Source organism: Bos grunniens, chromosome 25, assembly GCF_055505025.1.
Source record: "Bos grunniens cultivar Pamir isolate PY7600 chromosome 25, Bosgru_T2T1.0, whole genome shotgun sequence".
Lineage (NCBI taxonomy): Eukaryota > Metazoa > Chordata > Mammalia > Artiodactyla > Bovidae > Bos > Bos grunniens.
The window spans coordinates 21,451,560-21,471,444 of NC_141189.1; the positions used below are offsets into that span (position 1 = coordinate 21,451,560).

The 19,885-nt window shown below is 44.2% G+C and overlaps 1 protein-coding gene across 2 annotated transcripts in view; it reads right to left on the reverse strand.

Moving 5' to 3' along the window:
* Positions 1-821: 821 nt before the first annotated feature.
* The window catches only part of DCTN5 (dynactin subunit 5), a 40,064-nt gene continuing 21,000 nt past the window's right edge, over positions 822-19,885 (reverse strand). Inside the window, exons 5-6 of one of the 2 annotated variants that reach the window (XM_086375307.1) lie at positions 14,812-14,914; positions 822-1,190 (exon numbers count right to left, since the gene is read on the reverse strand). In XM_086375307.1, the coding sequence (XP_086231433.1) occupies positions 937-1,190; positions 14,812-14,914 (357 nt within the window). In that variant the 3' untranslated portion in view covers positions 822-936. Of the gene's footprint in view, positions 1,191-10,346; positions 11,697-14,811; positions 14,915-19,885 lie in introns of those variants that run through there. The other variant, XM_086375306.1, reaches the window with a different exon arrangement.

The following is a 19,885-nucleotide window of genomic DNA, read 5'->3' on the forward strand; positions in this document are numbered from 1 at the left end:
GGCACCCTCTGCCTGTAACACACCAAAATTCTACATTCCTGGAAGGAAAGCAGGCATGCAGGATAAACCACACTGTTTACACAGTTTAAGTTCAGTAAGCAACTCCTATCATTTAGGGAATGGTGAGAACTCTCCTGAAATTCAAGAACCCAGATGCCAGCTGAGGGCCAATCTTCCAGCTGATGGCACTGGGAGCTTTCCTTCAGGAAAAGGGCAAAGTTTCCAGAATATTCCTGAGAAATGAAGATCATAAATGCTCTCCCCGCCCCCCAAAGCTCCCTGGGTGCCAGGCTTTTGATCAGCAGTACTAACCTGACATTTTTTCAATAATCTTTTATTCTCATCCAGGCCTTTCATCCAGAAGGGCTGTGTGCAAGAGACGTGGGAATAATTTTGAAGATAAATATTTTAATATAATTTAACCAGAAAAATATTCAGGAATTGATCAGGATATGCTATGGGCTGAACTGTGTTTTCCCCAAATTATATGCTGAAGTCCTAACCTCCAGTACTGAATGTGACTGTATTTGGAGATATGGCCTTCAAAGAGGTGATTAAAGTAAAATGGGTGGGCCCTATCTAATATGACTGGTGTTCTTATAAGAAGAGATTAAGACACAGACAGACAGAGGGGCAACCGTGTGAAGATACAGTGAGAAGGCTGCCAGCTGCAGGCCTAGGAGACAGGCCTTAGGAGAAACGTGCCAACTGCTTGCTCTGGGACTTCTAGCCTCTAGGACTGTGAGAAAATACATTTCGATTTTTTAAGCCATCCAGTCTGTGCTATTTTGTTATTGCAGCCCTAGCACACTAATAGAGGATGAAGTCCTCAATGTAAAAATTTTCATAGTGGGTTTATATAACCTTCCACCCCTTTTCCCCAGAGACAGCCTACAAAAGATCAGTCCTTTTCCAGAGACAGCTACACCGGAGTAGTCACTCTACCTTACAAGGTGTGTGTACAGAGGGGAAAGTGAGGAGGCGGAGTAAGCCTATCAACCCGTAGTAGTAAAGTTGCAGCTCACCCAGGAGGCTGAGCACAGAAATCAAAAGCATCGAGCCACCCCCAGGGAAGGCCCCGATCTGATATGTCAAAAGCAGGAGGTGGCCTGCGGTCAGAGTCCCTGTGATGTGCCCTCCTCCAACTTGCAGGTTTTGGCAGAGATCACAAGTCAGGATGCAATCAGCCTCTGCATTAGACATAAAAGAGCTGATCAGCAGCTTGATTTTAGACGGTCCCATCAAAGAATGGCTCCTTCCTGAGGGCATTAGTATGTGACCCGGTTGGTACAGCCAGCATCCACGATGTACGCTGTCATCATTCAGAGCTCCAGAGAGGGGCCCTAAATCTCCAGTGGTCCCCGCGTCCGCCTGAGTTCTGCGCAGGGAGCCTGGGTCTGCTTTCAGTTCAGCACTGCTCCTTGGGAAGCTGAGAGAGTGAACTGACAGCCAGCATCAGGTTTCAGCTTAGAGTGAGGTCCAGGCAACGAGGGTCAGTGAACTGGGGATTCCAATCAAGGTGGGTACTTTTCTTCAACAAAGGCGTGCTGCAGTGCCAGACAGCATGGTACCCCTTTTGTCAGTCTCAGAGTCCAAACTGACCCACTCAAAAACATGCATATCAGACTGAACAATCATCAGCCTCTAAGGGTCAGACATCTGATTTCAACAAGGGCCAATGAGAAACTTAACTAACTGCTTTTTCAAAATCCAAATGTGTGTTTCTATTCAGAGAGTGCCTCTCTTCTTATGTTGTCACCCTCTTTGCAGAGGTTTCAACAGACACAAATCATAGCAAAAATCATCAGGTATGGAGACTTGTTCTGGTTCTAAAATCCAAAGAATTTAAATTCCAACCTACCTATGGATAGGAAAAGCAAGGAAGCTATACCCCACCACTACCTTCTTAATTTAAATTTTGTATGTTTGAGATGGCTCCACTAGCACTTATGGAATTACAAGCATGTAACATTATAAGTCAATTTTATCGTATCTCCAGATAAAATGGCCACAAAATACAAAGCCATTTTTTAAAAACTTCCCTTTTTTTCTCATTGCAAATGTACTCAAACCCCTAGTAGTAAATTCAGCAAGGTACAGGGTTATCATCTCAGGCCAGCAGTGTTCACTCTTTCCTGCACAGGCCCCCTTTCAGTAATACCCCCCCACCAAGGGTATCCACTATCATACATTTTTAAGCAACAGATTCAACCAATTAAAAAAAAATTAGGGAATTCCCTGGTGGTCCAATGACTGGGTCTCCCAGCTCTCACTGCCAAGGGCACAGGTTCAATCCCTGGTCGGGGAACTAGGATCCCACAAGCCTCAGTGCATGGTCAAAAAAAATTTTTTTTTTAATTTAAAAAGTTAAGACTGTTTTTCATTCATACATGCAAAGGCCTGTTGAGCACCCACTGCATGTATGTTTTATTTATTTCATTCAGGAACACTTACTAAAAAATTTATGAAGCATTAAAGAAACTTTTAATTCCCTTTCAGCCATCCTTTAACAACTGTTTTCATATTCCCTTCTAGTCCTTATCAACAGGGAGTTTCAAATTTATATAGCTGCAACTGTTTCATGTTAATACAATCTATCTGCATGGTATCAGTAATAGTAATACTAATAGTGAGCCTTTATGAACTTACTATATTCCAGGTATGGGGCTAAGAGCTTTATAGAGATGATTTCATTTAATCCACACAAAGACCCTAGGAGAAAAGGATTACTTTTCCCACCTAAAGATAAGGAAATGGGCACTTCTACATCAGGTTACTTGCCTAAGGTCATGCAGGCAGGAGGTAGCAAGCTTGAATTCCAACTCAATCTGCTGACTCCAAAGCATACCTGTTGGCACATTGCCTCTCAGGGCCTTGTTGTTCTGGCAAGAACCAAATCCCAGGGCTTCCCTGGTGGCTCAGCGGTAAAGAATCTGCCTGTCAATGCATGAGACACTGGCACTGAGACGATCCCCGGTCCAGGAAGATCCCACATGCCTCGGAGCAACTAAGCTCGTGTACTGCAGCTACTGAGCCTGTGCTCTAAAGCCCAGGAACTGGAACTACTTGAGCACGTGTGCCCTAGAGACCATGCTCTGCAACAAGAGAAGCCACTGAAATGAGAAGCCTGAGCACTGCAACATAGAGTAGATGCCCTGCTCTTCGCAACTAGAGAAAAGCCCGTGCACAGTAACAAAGATACAGCACAGTTCAAAAATAAATAAATAACATTATTTTTAAAAAGAACCAAATCCCAGACTCCTTTGGTTCACTAGCTCACTCACTCACTCATTCACTCCTACCAAAAAGCAATATGACATGCTTAAACTCATGGTCTGAAGAAACCCCGGGTTCAAACACCATGTGATTTCAGCAAGTGACTGAACCTCTCTCTGCCTCAATTTCCAGGTCTATAAAACAGGGATGGTTACGGTGCCTTTCTCCCAGGATTCTATCTAGGAGAAGACATGCCTATCTCCTAAGGTTTTCATGGAGAAATTCTAAGAGGAATCTCTTAGAATAATGTTGTTATTATTACTGAAATAAAAAGAACCTGTACCTAATCCCAGGGAGCTCGGAGTCTTCAACAGGACTTTCCAGTTCCTGGGCCTCTCGAATTTCCATACTTCTCCCCTCTCCTCTGGTCATACTGTTTCCTCAGCCTCTTGCTACTTTCATCAAAAACCAGAAAGTCCAACCAGCAGATATGAAAGGCTGAGATGAATGTAGCTAAAGAAAAGTTGGCAGGGCCAAGAAAACCCACACAGGCTTCAGACTTAGGATCAAAGTCAGAGAGGAGTGAACGCCATTCCTGTGTCTCTTTCTTGAATGATTTTCGTACGCACAACCATCTGCCTGGTATCCAATGGCCTTGGAGGTACAGAACAAGCTGTTCAGTCTCCTTGGGGAAGCAGGATGTCCTGGGCCGCCTCTTCTCACTTTAGGATCCAGGTCAGAGTGCATAACGAGAATAGGTGTGGCCAACATGCAGCACAAACTTCAAGAAAGCAAGGGATAACCAACAGAGCAGCAAGTGCAGTCCTCAGGGTAAGGGCTTTGCTGCATAAAACATGGACTTTGCAGCCAGATAAGACTTGGCTTTGATTCCAGCTCAGCCATTTATTAGCTATGTGATATTGGGCAAATTTACCTAACCTCTCTTAAGATTGGCCTCCTTGACACTATATGATGGGTTGTAAAAATCCCTACTTTTTTTTGACAGTTGGGAGGAGTAAAGGTTTTCTAATAAGCATCTGCCACCCTACAGATACAAAGCAAGGAAGGGTGATTTCTTTGCCCCGCCTTTTCTTTGTGATGAAGGGAAAGATGATAGGGAAAGATGGTCTTAATTTCACTTTAAATTTTTAAAAATATATAGGAATGCTGCACCTTACACTATAAAGGGTTCACTTCCTAACAACAGTGTAAGACATACATAAGAGGCTGGGACACAAGATCACCGGGTCAGGAAGATCCCCCAGAGCGGGGGATGGCAACCCATTCCAGTATTCTTGCCTGGAGAATCCACGGACAGAGGAACCTGGCAGGTTACAGTCCATGGAATCACAAAGAGTTGGACACAACTAAAGTGACCAGCATGCTCACAGGCGTACATAATAGTATGGCACACCCATATACTGTAAGATGTATCATTTCTAATAATACTAGTTATAACTACCATTTACTGAGTGCTCACCCTGAGTCCCTACACATGCATTACATGTATGAATGCATTTACTTATAATAACCCCTATGAATCTTCCCCATTTTAAGGATGAGAAATGTGAGTTTCCACAAGGTGAGATAACTAGCCCAAATTCACATGGCTAGAGAACAGCAGGGCTGGGATTCAATCTGCTGCCCCCAACACCCACACTTCACCACTATGGTGACCCTCAAGAAGAGCCCCTCATGCCTCCACTGGAGAACTGTTCTGTTTACCAGGCTAAGCCGTCAGATCCCTACAGGCAGGGACTGGTTCTGTCTTATTCTTCACTAGGCCAGCGCCTGGCACTCAGTCATGGCTCAGTGAGTATTTGTTAAATGAATAAATAAGTGTTGCAGCATGTGGTCAGGCCCCCCTCCCCCCCGGCCCCGCCCCAAGCCCTAAAGGGCAGCAAAAGCACGAAAGCACAGCCCATCACTGGGGCTCTAGAAGCGTTTCAGTGATCATGGACTTATGGGAACTGGTCCAAGTTGGCAGGACATTTTGCCGACACCTGTTTTGAAATAACCACGCCTCTGAACACACTGTTCTAACATTGTCGTTGCCATTACAGGGGCCTTACAGCCCTATAGCAGCTACCACTAGGAGACCAGCCAGCTTGATGTGACCACCCAGAACCACTCAGCTTTGATAGATGCAATCTGTCCGTAATGGCTGAGAGCGAGTCAGAATGGGACTGGAGCTCCATGTTCTGGACACCCTGTGGGCTCACCAGCCAGATCCAGACACCAAGGAAAGCTTCCCGAGCCACCAAGATCCCTGCTTTATAGCTGAGAAATTTCCAAGGATGTGGAAAAGGCAGCAATGTTTGTCTGATTCATTTCCAAGTCTGTTATCACCCAGATGGGCCCAAGTGACTAAGAAAGTAACTGTGGTCTCAGCTCTGAGTGAACTGGCTCATGCAGAAGTAACTAACTCAGAACCCACCACAGACCCCAACAAACCACAAGGGCCTTGTGCAGCCATGTGAAACAGAACTGGCCAACAGAAGGCTCATAAGTCAGTCAGTCAACCTTGTTCCCTGCACCCAGGATCCTGCAACATGAGACTTCTCTGGGGTGGGGTGGGGACCAGAGGTTGGGGGACTCAAATCCAGGTAATCACCCCATGTGCTGGAAAACCACAGGCTCACGCCTGACTCCTCAGGAGTTCACAGCTAGTGTGGGTTCAGACAAGAGCACAGGCATGTAATTAAAATTCTACCTAGACTCGGAAAAAGGCCCCTTCGTGAGGTTCACGGGGAAGCAGTTTCTGGCAGAAGTGCATATGCGCTCAGTCGCTAAGTCATGTCCGATTCTTGTAACCCCATGGACTGTAGCCTGCCAGGCTCCTCTGTCTGTAGGATTTTCCAGGCAAGAATACTGGAGTGGGTTGTCATTTCCTCCTCTAGGGGATCTTCCTGACCCAGAGATCAAACCCATATCTCCTGCATTGGCAGGAGGATTCTTTACCACTGAGCCACCTAGGAAGCCCATCCGGGCTGAGGAGCATCCTCCAAATGGCTCTTTCTTGAACACTCCACTTTGGCTCAGCAACAGTGCCCCCAGTTCAGGCCAAGATACCCCTCAGGAGGTATTTCCCAAGACCAAAAGTAATGAGAGATTGGACAGGAGGTAAGGCTGGGCAAGAAAGAAATCTGGAGAAGGGGAAAAGGTCTGAACTAGACACCTCAGAATCTTTCCGGCCCAGCACTCATTTATCTCCTGTTCTGGTAAAATACAGCCACCAGGCACCAGCTCCCAATCCATATGGGTACGTGCCCCGGGGCCCGTCCAATCAGTGAATTCCACCTTTCTGGCCACAGTGGTTACTTGAGGCTGGACACTTCCATCCTGGGCTAGTGATAGTTAGGTCCACGGTCTTATCGGAGAAGGAGAGCTCTTTCTACCAATAACTGGAGCTGCAGGGTCACATTGTGAAGCCTGGAGAATGAAGCCAACTCAAAGGAAAGCAGAGTCAAGAGCTGAAGAGAGTCAGGTCCCTGGTGACCCTGTGAGTTCTGAGTCCTGGGATCCAGCTCGATGGCAGCTCTAGACTTGGCCTCATCAGCTACATGAGCCGATAATCCCCTCTCTGCCCTAAGTCAAATGGAAAGCGTCCCAACCCATGTCTCTTCCACCTGCTCGCTCTTCTGGGAGTATTCTTAGGACAAAGAGACTTTTTCTCTGGGGTTAAAAAAGTAATTGTCTGGTGACAGATTGCCCCTGGGGTGAGAGCCACCATGGAGACAGAGTCCAGCTGGCTTTTCCTAGGATACACACGATTGTCAACACCTTTAAAGCAGTATCAGTCCGTAATTAAACACTCACTTACTAATTATAGTAGCTAGTGTTTTGTCTTGCCAGCACCTTGTTTTGGAAATACGCTTTGCTGTTTCTCTGTAATGCTGAGGACGGGAGGGGAGGAAAGGTCATGACCCAGATCAGGTTAATTATAGTGCCATACACTCTTGGTCACAGGGGGCTCATGACAGCCCGATGAGAAAGTTTCTTTCAGTTCAGTCCAGTCGCTCAGTCGTGTCCAACTCTTTGCGACCCCATGAATCGCAGCAAGCCAGGCCTCCCTGTCCATCACCAACTCCCAGAGTTCACTCAGACTCACGTCCAAATTAGAACTCGAGGAAAGAAAACTTTCAGGGCCACCAAGCTGGGAGGATGCAAGGCTGGGTCTGTCAGCTGCCATGTGCCCTAATGTGTGGAGCAAGACCATGTGCAGCAGGAGAAAAGGAACCAACACACAGGCCTAGAGAGTCTGCCTGCTGACTCTCAAGGTCCACTCTCTCCCTCTTCTACTACCAGAACCTTTTTCCTCCGAGTTTTGGCTGCCCAGCTAGACACTAAATTTACAGCCTCCTGTGCAGTTACATGTGGTCATGTGGCAAGAAAGTAGGAGCCTGGGTACCTGATGACATTGTGGAGCCCAGCCACCTACCTCTGCTGCACCACTTGCCTATCCCTGCACTGTGAGGTCAGCGAAATTACCTTCTCTCTCATATTCAAATAGTCTTCTGTATTTTGATGGTTTCTTTGTCACCACAGCGCAGTCTATACCTCCACTAAAGTAAAGATGAAAAACATATAAAAGGAAAGAGCCCTGTATCTCTGGATAGGGTTGTCCCTACAATGATAGCTGATCACTTACAGAGTGCTTCTAAGCACCAGGAATTGCCCTTACTGTTTACACGTAGTAAATACTACAGTTAATCCATTAACTGAGGTAGTAAAAACCTCCGTTAATCCATTCCAACTCTGTGGATCCCCACTGTTACAGCCTATGATCCCCATTGTATAGCCTATGATGCGAAAGCACAGAGAGATTAAGTAACTCGCCCAGGGTTCACACTACATTGCTTCTCAAGTTGGTCCTTTCTGTGATTGTTATGTAAGTCAATAAAACCCCTTTTTTGCTTAAATTGATTCAAGCTGGATTTCTGCCACTTGCAACAAAGCGTTGAAATTCGATTTTTATCTAATCTAGTTTGTATATTCTTTTATAGCTTGCTAACTTGTGCTACGGAACTGTAAGACACCATTTAATGGCCACAAGCAGGACAATTCTTTCAAGAAACCAGCTCCCACTTAACTAGTCAGAACACAGTTGTAGCTACAACAGGGCCCAGGGCCAGGAGACCATCTTTTCAGAGGGGGCACTAGGCTTCCTGCCTATGGCAGATATTTGCAGATGGGCCAACAATACCCAGTCCCAACCCTCTTTTCCTTGCCTGCCTGAAATGCTTTCTGTGCAGCAAAGGCTCGCCAAATGATTCCATTTGGGGCAATGAAAGGTACTGTGCTTCCTGATAGCTCAATTGGTAAAGAATCTGCCTGCAATGTAGGAGACCCCAGTTCAATTCCTGGTATGCGAAGATCCACTGGAGAAGGGATAGGCTACCTACTGCAGTATTCTGGCCCGGAGAATTCCATGGACTGTATAGTCCAGGGGGTCGCAAAGAGTTGGACACGACTGAGTGATTTTCACTTGCACTTGCAAAAGTTATTAGAACATGGAAGGATTCTGCATAATGATTTAAAGTATGAGCTCTAGGGCCAGAATGCCTAAATTCACCATTGTAGATGTAGAAATTTGGACAATTTATCTCTGCTCCTTAGGGAGAAAAACTGGACCTATCTCACAGATACTGTGAGGATTAAAGGCGTCAATAAAGGTAAAGAACTCAAAAGAGGGATATTTCCTGGGTGGTCCAGTGACTAAGACTCCAAGCTTCCAATGCACAGTGCCTCAGTTCAATTCCCGGTCAGGGAACTACTAGATCCCACATGCCACAACTGAGAGTTCACATGCTGCAACTAAAAACCACACGTGCTGCAACGAAGACCGAGGATCCCACATGCGTGCTGCAATTGAGACCCGGCAGAGCCAAAAAAAGAACTCAGAAGAGTACTTGGTATATGGTAAACAACATGTATGTTAACAACTGCCATTTTTATCACTTGTATGTGCCAAAATGGAACGACCTCTAAGATATATTGCTAAGTAAAAGGAGAAAGATGTGGGATAGTGCATCCGTATGAGTACAGAGGCTGGTGTGGACGTGTGTATCTGTTCATGTCAAGAACAGACTAATGGTACAACAGTCTGAAAATTATTCTGAGTGGTTGCCTGTGGGAAGTAGAGCATAGGACTGGATTCTGGATTGGCAAAATCTATTACATTGTATGTCCTTTCTTTAGTAACTGGATAGGATTTTTGGAATTGTGTACTCAAATTACTTGGGCTACCCTAGGGGCTCAGCAGTAAGGAATCCACCTGCAATGCAGGAGATGCGGGTTCAATCCCTGGGTCAGGAAGAGAAAGAAGGTCCTTTGGAGAAGGAAATGGTAATCCCCTCCAGTATTTTTGCCTGGGAAATCCCATGGACAAGAGAAGCCTGGTGGGCTACAGTCCACGGGGCTGCGAAAGAGTTGGACATGACTTAGCGACTTAGCGACAACAGCTCAAATTACCTAAAGATTTTTAGAAGGCTCAGGAAAAGAAACACCCCACTTTCTGTTAATTTTGGTTGTTCATCAACAAAATGGATAGTCAAAAAATCATGTCAGTTATAAAGTAAGTAAATAAAAGAAGAAAACGGACAGTTAGTCATGTCAAGTGGCAAGCTTCCTTTTGGAGGTATTCAAACATGCACTGGAAGGGAATCTATCAGACACGCCCTGGAAATTTTCTCTAGGGAGCAAGAAGTTAGCTAAGGGCACATCTAAGCTCTGCCAACTCCAAGATCCTCCTTTTTGGTGGTCCAAAAAGAGAAAGGAGCTAGGGTATATGGCTCCCCAAAAAGCTACAACCATCACAGACTGCTGGCATGACACAGGATGCAGTGGACTGTCCCATTTCACTGGGGCAGAGCTTAAGAACGTGGGCTGTGGAGCCAAACACACGAGTGTGACTCCTTCACCATGCCAATTAGACCAAGTTATCTAACATTTTTGAGTTTTTATCCTCACCAGTGAAGTGGCGATAACATCCAGCTTATAGGGCTGGTGTAAGCTCTAAGTAGGCAAGTGACTACAAAGTCTGTAGGAGGACACCGGGAACACAGTGAGGTGCCCAAGGAAGAGAGGTCGCCATTGCTGGAGGTGAACAGTGATCATCTTCAAATGACTTGTTTCATGTGCCACGCCTTTAATGTACAAACATAAAAAATAAGAAACCAGAAAGCAGTCTTACATTCAACTAGCAAAGATGACTACATACAGTTCTTTTTGCAAACCCCAGACCGATGTTAAGTCAAGACAGCTGCTGCTAGATTCTAACCTTTGAGGCTGAACTGTCCTACCCCATTCACAGCAGCACTAGAGCATCGAGCAAGGCCAACCTTTTCAGGCCTTCACTTCTAAGTCTTCCTACTAGAGCAGAATGGGAAGGGCTGAGATATTACCTAGAAGATATGGATAGCACTGGCAACTCTGTCTACTCCTTGGGGTTCCATGCCCCCAGAATGATTTTAAGAGGCCCCCATGTACATATGAGATTGGGCCCAAGTATAGATATTTTGGTCTGAACTGTGAGGTTTATGGCAAATGTAGTGTGGTTTGAATGGTTCCAGGCCAAGGAGCAAGTGTCAAAAATGCTACATCTCCAGTGAAATAAGGCATACACTGCTTCCCCTAAATACCATGAGACAAGGAGTGGCTGCCAGTCTAGTCCATCCACATGGGAGACTTAAACCTGGGACTTTGCAAAAATAAAATCTGGATGCTACGGGATGCTTTCTGGATGCTTTCACTAAGCTTTTAGTGAAAGCCAAGGCCCTAGAATAGAAGGCTAGAAAGTCTTTAATTATTCACCCCGAATTAAGATGATCAGGTTATTTTGGAAAGAAGAGAAATACTAACCACCCTCCCTTCAAGTTTTAGTAGCCAAGAGGAATCTGGGCTCTGAAAAGTGGCAAACAGTGTTTTTGCAGATGACAAGCAGCTGTGGCAACTGGCCAACTGCATGAGCAGCAGGGACGCCAACAGTGATGCTCACTGTGGCAGCTCATGGCCACGGGCCACACACAACCTCCCCGCTGGGACAGATGCCCTGCTCCATCCGGCTGTCCGCAGGGCCAAGGGGTGGGAGTGCTGGGAACAGATGAGTCTGTGCTCCCCACATCATGGTACAGAGTGACAGTGAATAGATACAGTTTAAGCACAGCATTTGGAGACAACCCTCCAGTCATTCTGTTAGTAAAGTCTTAAGAACTTAGAGCCTGGGAGGACTGAGAAATTCTAAAGAATGAAACCAAAATAAAAAATAAAGAGGGTGGGAGGTGTCAAAGACACAAGAGCTCTTTGTAGATGCTGTCTGGCTCACTTTGTCCCCAAGTTCATCTCAGAGCTCAAGCAAATTCGAGACACAAGGCAGAGACATTAGACCTGTGTCAAGGGCAAAAACTTCTGGTAGTAGCTCTTGGTGACGTCAATCATCAGCTCCTGGGTACATTCTGGGAGCTCCCCTGAGAAGAGTCCTGGGGAAAGAAAGACCTGGTCAACCACAAGGAGCCAGAGGAGGCCCACATGCAGCTCTGACTTCTGCTGAAACCTCTAGAAGCCTTCTTTAGCTGCAAATGTCTAAATACTAGGTTTTCCATCTTTGGTTCTAACAGAATATTTCCTGACCATATATCCAAGATAATATGAATCTGTGTGTGGAGGGAGTTGGGGGTGGAGTGGGGAATAATACTGTTCTCAAAATGCAGAAATATATTCCAAGTAAAAGAAGTTAGTACATTACTGAAGAGTTAAGGAAATCTGACTACATCAGAGGCTGTTCCAGGCAAGGATTCATCTATTCCCTGGATTCTGGGGTGATGCCTGTGGGGCAAGCCAAGGTGAGCGCTCTTCAGGGGAGAAACTGCCCTGCTATTCATACAATGAAACTGAATCCAAGGCCTGAGCAGTTATATTCGAATCATAGATGGGAGTAGAACAGAAATGCCCAAATAGACAAAAGATGGGGGAAACTTAATGAAGAATTTCCAGGAAAGAGGCACTCACACAGTATGGTATTAGTATAAACTTACACAGATAAGTTTGAAGAGCAATGTAGGAATAACTAGCATAACTTAAAAGTTCATACCCTGTGATCTGATAATCCAACTTTTAAGAATTTATTCCACAGATAATCTTGCCCAATTGCACAATATAGATACAAAAGCATTAATGCAGCGAAGTCTCTAATTATAAAAAACCAAGTATAACATTTTTTGATCCATTAAACCAGAGGATGATTGGTTATATTATGGGATAATTATGCAATGCAAACCCTATAGCCATTAAAAGGAATGAAGTAAATTGCTCCATACTGACAAGAAAAGATGCCCAAGATATACTAAGGAAGCAAGTTTCCTAACAGAATAGAGAGTGTGAGTCTATTTATATATATAAAAAGTTTCATATTATATATATAAATACATATACATACATAAACACACATATGCATATACTCATAAACATACAAAAACACACACATATACTCTTGTATACATACAGAGAAAACAGGAATGAAAAAATGGTCTTAAAAAAATACACAACTCTTGCAGGCACCTTTTACAAATTAGCAGCGCATTAAGATTTCCAAATATATATTGAATCTGTACAGTATTTAATCTTCTAAAAAAAACTGGTACTCAACACATAAAAATCCAGATTTTTAGCTCCTCATGAAACACCAGAAGTTCACATAATATCATGCCTGTATGCTTAAACAGCTATGATAGGCAATTTCTTCAACTATTTACATATTTTGTCTGGCTCCTGTGGGCATCTGAGTTTTTGGTTCCTAACTTAGAATCTTTCTGGATGCCTCGCCTTTCATTCTGGGGAGCCTTCCAAAAATATGCTAGTTTTCCTGCCACCCCACGCCTCTTGATTAAAGAGGGAGGTTGTCAACAGTAGTATCTAGATGGTTAGCATTTGTTTGTGAAACTACACAAATAAACATGAGAAGTACCCTGCTAGTGCAAAGTACTAGACTCTAAACAAAGAGTCTTGGGAGCTCCGTGGTGGTCTAGGGGACTTGCTGCTTTCACTGCCCTAGCCCAGGTTCAGTGCCTGGTTGGGGAACTGAGATTGCATAAGCTGAGTAGTCAAATAAAAATAAATAAATAAATAAACAAGGAGTCTTAAGTGCTTGTCAAAGCCTCCCCGCTAACCAGCACTGACACCCTGGACAATTCAACCTCTCCAGGCCTCAGTTTCCTCACCTACACAATGATCTCTAAGATCCCAGGCAGAACCTCCACACACAGAATTTACTGGGATTTCAAATACCTAGAAGTGCTTCCCTGCAATCTGCCATCAATGTTCAAAGATCGTAAGTTGGTTCTAAGGGCCTTGAATAAGTTAGAGGAGATTAAACTATTTTTCCAACAACATACTTCTCACCTCAGATCAGACGTTTGTCTCACAACCACTCAAAACAATTAAGACTGTTCTGATCTAGCACTTGCTAAGAACTGTTAAGCTGTTTCACAGTGGGAACTCAGTATGGGGAGAATTACTAAATGAGTCTCTTCCTCCTCTGCAAATGTAGAGATGCATGAAAGTGCAGAATGGCTCATTTCCTCCCCAAAGAATCTTAGTGGATGATTTATGTATCTCTTTGAAATTCATATTCAATGATCTGAGTAATGAGATTTTTTTTATATTGGAAAAACAATTAAACCACCCAGTGGCTAGATACCATATACTGTCAAATCCTCTCTCTTCATATCATCTTCCATCTGTGAATCTGTCACGTACCTCTGTATGTTCTAGGAGGTTTCCACTGAGTGAAACAACAGGTAGAAGAAAAGAGACTGTCTTGAGGTAGGGGTAGGGGAATGTGAGGTTTTTCTTTTTCTTTTTGCTTTTCGGTGTTTTCCAAGCTTTCAACAATAAGCATGGATTGCTTCAGTCTCCCCACATTTATAATCTGCATCTCTTGAGCTCATAAGGACTTTGCCTGTGGGCATTCCATCAACCAAGGTCAAATGATAATATATTTGCTTTTCTTGGGTATCCCAGAGCTCTCACTGGTCTTTGGCCATGTTTTATGGTAATATTTCAGTTAGGGCATTTCTGAGCAGGCAGGAAGTACAAGTTCAAACCCCCAACCATTGTGAGGGTAAGGCCATCATCTGGAGAGACTTTCTTTTTCCACCCAGAGCCCAGGCCAAGACAGACACTCTTCTTTGTACTCTTCCTGTGTTGGGGGCAGATTCATCCTCCATCAACTTTTTACTGAGGGAAAGCCCTTCAAGAGGATCTCATTGCCCTGTGTGGATCCGAGGCTTTATCTCTCATCCCACATGAGCATCAAATCCTAAACCATACAACTATAGAGATGGCATCACCTGAAGCATCCTTGAAAGTCTGCATTTAGTTTCCACTTTGCTTCTGATTCCTAATAATTTCCTTATGAATCCAATTATGCATGTAAAAAGATACAAGTTCTATTTTGGATAGCATTTATAGGTACTCCGTATCAGAAGAGTATTTCAGTTAGCTAGACTAACATACTGTTAAGAGACAGAAAAGGCATGCATGACTTTTGTGAAAGAAAATAAACTTTAGTTTTAATAATTAACACCCGCGGGTTACCTGGGCAGCCTGAGAAGATGGTGAAGGGTGGGACCACAGTTTCTGGGGGTAATACTGTGTTGTCGAGAATTTTGCAACAGTCTTTCAGCACACACCGGCGCCCCTGAAATTAAAATCTTGTTAATAGGAAACAGACCAGGAAATGGGAGTACAAGTTGTCTTGTCTGCTGTGTTATTGTTTAGTTTCCAGTCATGTCTGGCTCTTTGCAACCCCATGGACTGCAGCCCGTCAGGTACCTCTGTCCATGGACCTCTCCAGGAAAGAACACTGGAGCAGGTTGCCGTTCCCTTCTCCAGGGGATCTTTCCAACCAGGGGATCGAAATCAGGTCTTCTGCATTGCAGGCAGATTCTTTACTGTCTGAGCCATCAGGGAAGCCTATAATCGTCATGGTCAGGGACAAAAGTGTTGGCCACAATCCCTACCACAGATGGTACCTGACAAACGTGAGGTAGAAACATTAGTGTGTGTGTGTGTGTGTGTGTGTGTGAGTCCTGTGTGTGTTTAAATTTGAAGTGGGGGTTGTACACTAGGGACAGTTCAGGCTATCTTAGGCATTTCAGACTATATGAAATTTGATCTTCAAGAATTCTGTTTAATTTTCTTTGCTTTTACTTAGTGGATATCTGTTGTTGTGCTTGTCCGACATCCACTTCCCTTTCTTCTTGTAACAGAACTTATATTTTTGTTGGATATCACCCCATCCCTATTTCAGTTCATGTGCTTCATCTCTCATCCCAAACTCTAAACCCCAAGCCTGGCTGCAGCCATTGGTTTAGGGAATTGGTGTATGAACCGTGATGAATCTCAACGTCAGGGCTTCTGCTGGGACTACTGGGAAAAGAAGCTCTTTCTAGTAAGGATTCTAGAGGATAGGACAGAATCTTGAACCAGCCACTGGTTTCCATCACTAAAGGACCTGCCTGAGAGGCTTCCAGAGGAAACTAAAAACAGGAAGGAGATTAATTCACATGACATCAACTGAGATGTCAGTTGGAGCCATTTGTGTATGAAATTAGGATCTACTTCTGTGACTGTGGTTCACATTAGCCAGTATGTTTGTTTTGCACCTACCAGTTTAAGGTCTGGTTTTGTTTTTTTTAAGGTATATTATTATTATCCTCTTCTTTTTTTTTAAGATTTATTTATTTACTCATTTATTTTTTTTCCACACTGGGTCTTTGTTGCTGTGTGTGGGCTTTCTCTAGTTGCGGTGCATGGGCTTCTTATTGCAGTGGGTTCTCTTGTGTTGTGGAGCAGGGGCTATAGGCACATGGGCTTCAATAGTTGTGGCTCATGACTCTAGAGCACAGGCTCAGTAGTTGTGACTCGTGGGTTTAGTTGCCCTGCGGCATGTGGGATCTTCCCAGACCAGGGATCGAAGCCGTGTCTCCTGCATTGGCAGGTGGATTCTTTACCACTGGACCACCAGGGAAGCCCGTTTGTTCTTTTGTAAACTCCAACTGGACAAGTCTTGGGAAATTCTTCTGAGTATGAAGTTAACAGTTCATTTATTCTGCCATGGGTAAATGGTAGTTATTAGGTAGTCATTCAATTCTGCCATCACCCACAGCATTTTGGGGGCAAGAAATAAGGTTTGGGAGAGTCACGTGTTTCATGACTTAAGGAAAAGGAGACGCTTCTGTATATGGTTAAAGCTATATCTCAGATACCTTCCACTTGGCATCTCCCTTAGCAAGAAAAACCACAGATATGCAGATGATACCACTCTAATGGCAGAAAGTGAAGAGGAACTAAAGAGCCTCCTGATGAGGGTGAAGGAGGAGAGTGAAAAACCCGGCCTAAAACCCAATATTAAAAAACTAAGATCATGGCATCTGGTCCCGAAACTTCGTGGTAAACAGAAGGAGAAAAGGTGGAAGCAGTGACAGATTTCCTCTTCTTGGGCTCTAAAATCATGCGGTTGGTGACTGCAGCCATGAAATTAGAAAAAGACTGCTTCTTGGCAGCAAAGCTATAACAAACCTAGACAGTGTGTTTAAAAAGCAAAGATATCATTTTGCTGACAAAGGTCCATTTAGTCAAGGCTACGGTCTTTACAGCAGTCATGTACAGATGTGAGAGCTGGACAATAAAGAAGGCAGAGTGCCGAAGAATTGATGCTTTTGAACTGTGGTGCTAGAGAAGACTCTTGAGAGTCCCCTGGAAAGCAAGGAGATCAAACCAATCAATCTTAAAGGAAATCATTCCTGAATATTCATTGGAAGGACTGATGCTGAAGCTGAAGCTCCAATATTTCAACCACCTGATGTGAACAGCTGACTCATTGGAAAAGACCCTGATGCTGGGTAAGATTGAAGGCAGAAAGAGAAGAGGGTAACAGACAATGAGACTGTTGGATGGCATCACTGATTCAGTGGACATGAACTTGGGCAAACTCAGATGGTGAGGGACAGGGAAGCCTGGTGTACTGCAGTCCACGGTTTTGGGAAGAGTCAGACACAACTTAGCAACTGAACAACAATGTGTCTCAGACGACTTGCTGAGTAAATGCAAGTCTTGGTCTTTACCAGTTGCATTTGCATCATCCAAGCCTATAGTTCACTCGTGTTCTGGTCAGAATATCAGATAAAACATACTGGGCTGAGGATGTGGAACACATAACAAATACCAAGATAATGCTAACCCATCTAGATCTCAGACTTTACCAAAGAATAGGAAACACTTTGATTTCATTGTGTTCAAAATTTCCCCCAATACTAAGTACCTAAATCATATGTATGTCCAAGAGCTCCTGGGTAGATTGCCAAATGAATTTTTTAAAAAGCTTATACTTCGAAGGTCTGAATTTCTTCAGTTGTCTCCAGGTGGGTGGATAATAGCCAAGCTGGGCAACATCTTTAGGTCAGAAGCAAGTTATGACTGCATATCTTCATTTCTCCTTGGAAAACTCTCTTCCATGAATCACCTGTTATTGGCAATATCGAAAATGGAGCAGATGGCCAGCTCCCCTGGTGACTCCCAAATTAACTCAAAGATTCCCTAAGATGCTGAGGCTCCTAAAAACCCAGACCAAGCACGTGGGGCACTGAGCAAAAGGAAATGAGGTGCTGCATGTGGCAGGATACCCTCACAGACAGGGATCCACAGACAAAGGGCCCTGGAAAAGAAGAGCAGTGGAAAGGAGCCTTCCCACTGTGTACCTCGGTTACCAAACAGCCGGAGGGCACCTGCTTGTCTAGTTAGCCATTCTGCCCACTCAGAGAAATGTGCTCATTTGGGTTTCAGAGAATTCTGGGTAAATTGGTCGATTCCACAGCAGCAAAATAAAAAATGCAGGTACTTCTTAGGCATGAATGACTTGGCAATAGCTGAGGAGGTAAACAGCTGTAACTGCTTCTTTATTCTTTCCTGGAGAACTTTCCAAGAAGGAGTTAAGAACTACATGTTGCTGGTATTACACCTACCCTTATCTCCTATTTTTTTTTTTTTTTGCTGTTTTCTTTTTTCTTCCTTCTTTTTTTTGGTTGCACTGCATGGCATGTGGGATCTTAGTTTTCTGACCAGGGATCAAACTCGTGCCCCCTGCATTGGGAGTGTGGAGTCTTAATCACTGGACTACCAGGGAAGTCCCATATCTCTTTAACCCAGTTATTTAGCAAATTTCTTCCATCCTGTGAAACAGCATGTAAAACCAAGCCTGCCAGGATGCTATTAAGATTAAAGATAAATGTAAACCTTAAGGCATGGTAACAGTTGACCCGTAATGCCTGTTAGGCTTTTCCTGAAGACTTTTGGGCAATTCTGATTAACACTCATACCTTCCCATCTCCAAGCAGAAGTTACAGTACTACATGAGATGCTGCAGGAAGGATGTGTCATGGGGACAGCTGGACTCTAAAGAGTTCCTACTAGCTTTGAGATTCTCAAAGCATCTTTCTCCTGAGAATTTGTAAAGGCTCAGCAAATAAGTACAGCCAGTGCCAAACAATGACAATACCAGGAGTTGATGCACTGAAAAGTGATATAAAAAGCAGACACTGAACAATAGGACTAAAATTTCCTAAGCATTGGGAATAGCATTTGGATATTAACTATTCAGACATCTGGCTCTGGACCCAAAGGACTAGGCTACTATGCTATGTCTTCACATTACTGAGGAAAATATCAGAAAAATTCAGCTTTGGCTTGGAAAGTCTCCTCTAATCAAGCAGTTAGTGAGGAAAGAGGATGGATTTCACTATCTTCTCCCTCTCCTCAACATCAGGCTGAACCAAAGACATTCTGTCTCTAATACATATTAAGGAACTCCTCCAGAGAATATTTGGCAAAACAACTGCTCCCCTTAATTTTGAGTAACAAGTCAGACTGGAATGTTTTTCTCAGCAACATGGTTCTCTGCACTGTCCACCTTTGCTGTAGCCTCATGGCTCCTGGAAAGTGACTGCATGGTTTCTGCAGATTTTCTCATACTTTAGGGTCTGAGTTTTATCCAGAGCAGAGAGCTGACTTTGTGTTAATAGGAGCAGCCATTTAAAAACAGGAAAGGGGGAAGGACCCAGACTAGCACATTATCCCAGAAATCACCTGTTACCTTTGCCCGAGCAGCACACAGTTCCCTCCTCCTGACTGTCTTTCAAGTAAATCACTTCTGCCCTATAGTCTGTCCATGAGGTCTGGGTGGGAGTATTTTTTATTTAAAAAAATAAAAATAAAAAAATAAAAAATAAAAACAGGAAAGGGTGGAGAAGGCAATGGCACCCCACTCCAGTACTCTTGCCTGGAAAATCCCATGGACGGAGGAGCCTGGTAGGCTGCAGTCCATGGGGTCGCTAGGAGTTGGACACGACTGAGTGACTTCACTTTCACTTTTCACTTTCATGCACTGGAGGAGGAACTGGCAACCCACTCCAGTGTTCTTGCCTGGAGAATCCCAGGGACGGGGGAGCCTGGTGGGCTGCCGTCTATGGGGTCGCACAGAGTCGGACACGACTGAAGCGACTTAGCAGCAACCTAGAAATGTATTAGAAACCCTTCCTGGAAAAGGCATGGAATTAGTGTATATCATGCTTGCTAAGTGCTTCCTAGGCTTTGTTTGGTAAGCCTTAAAAGT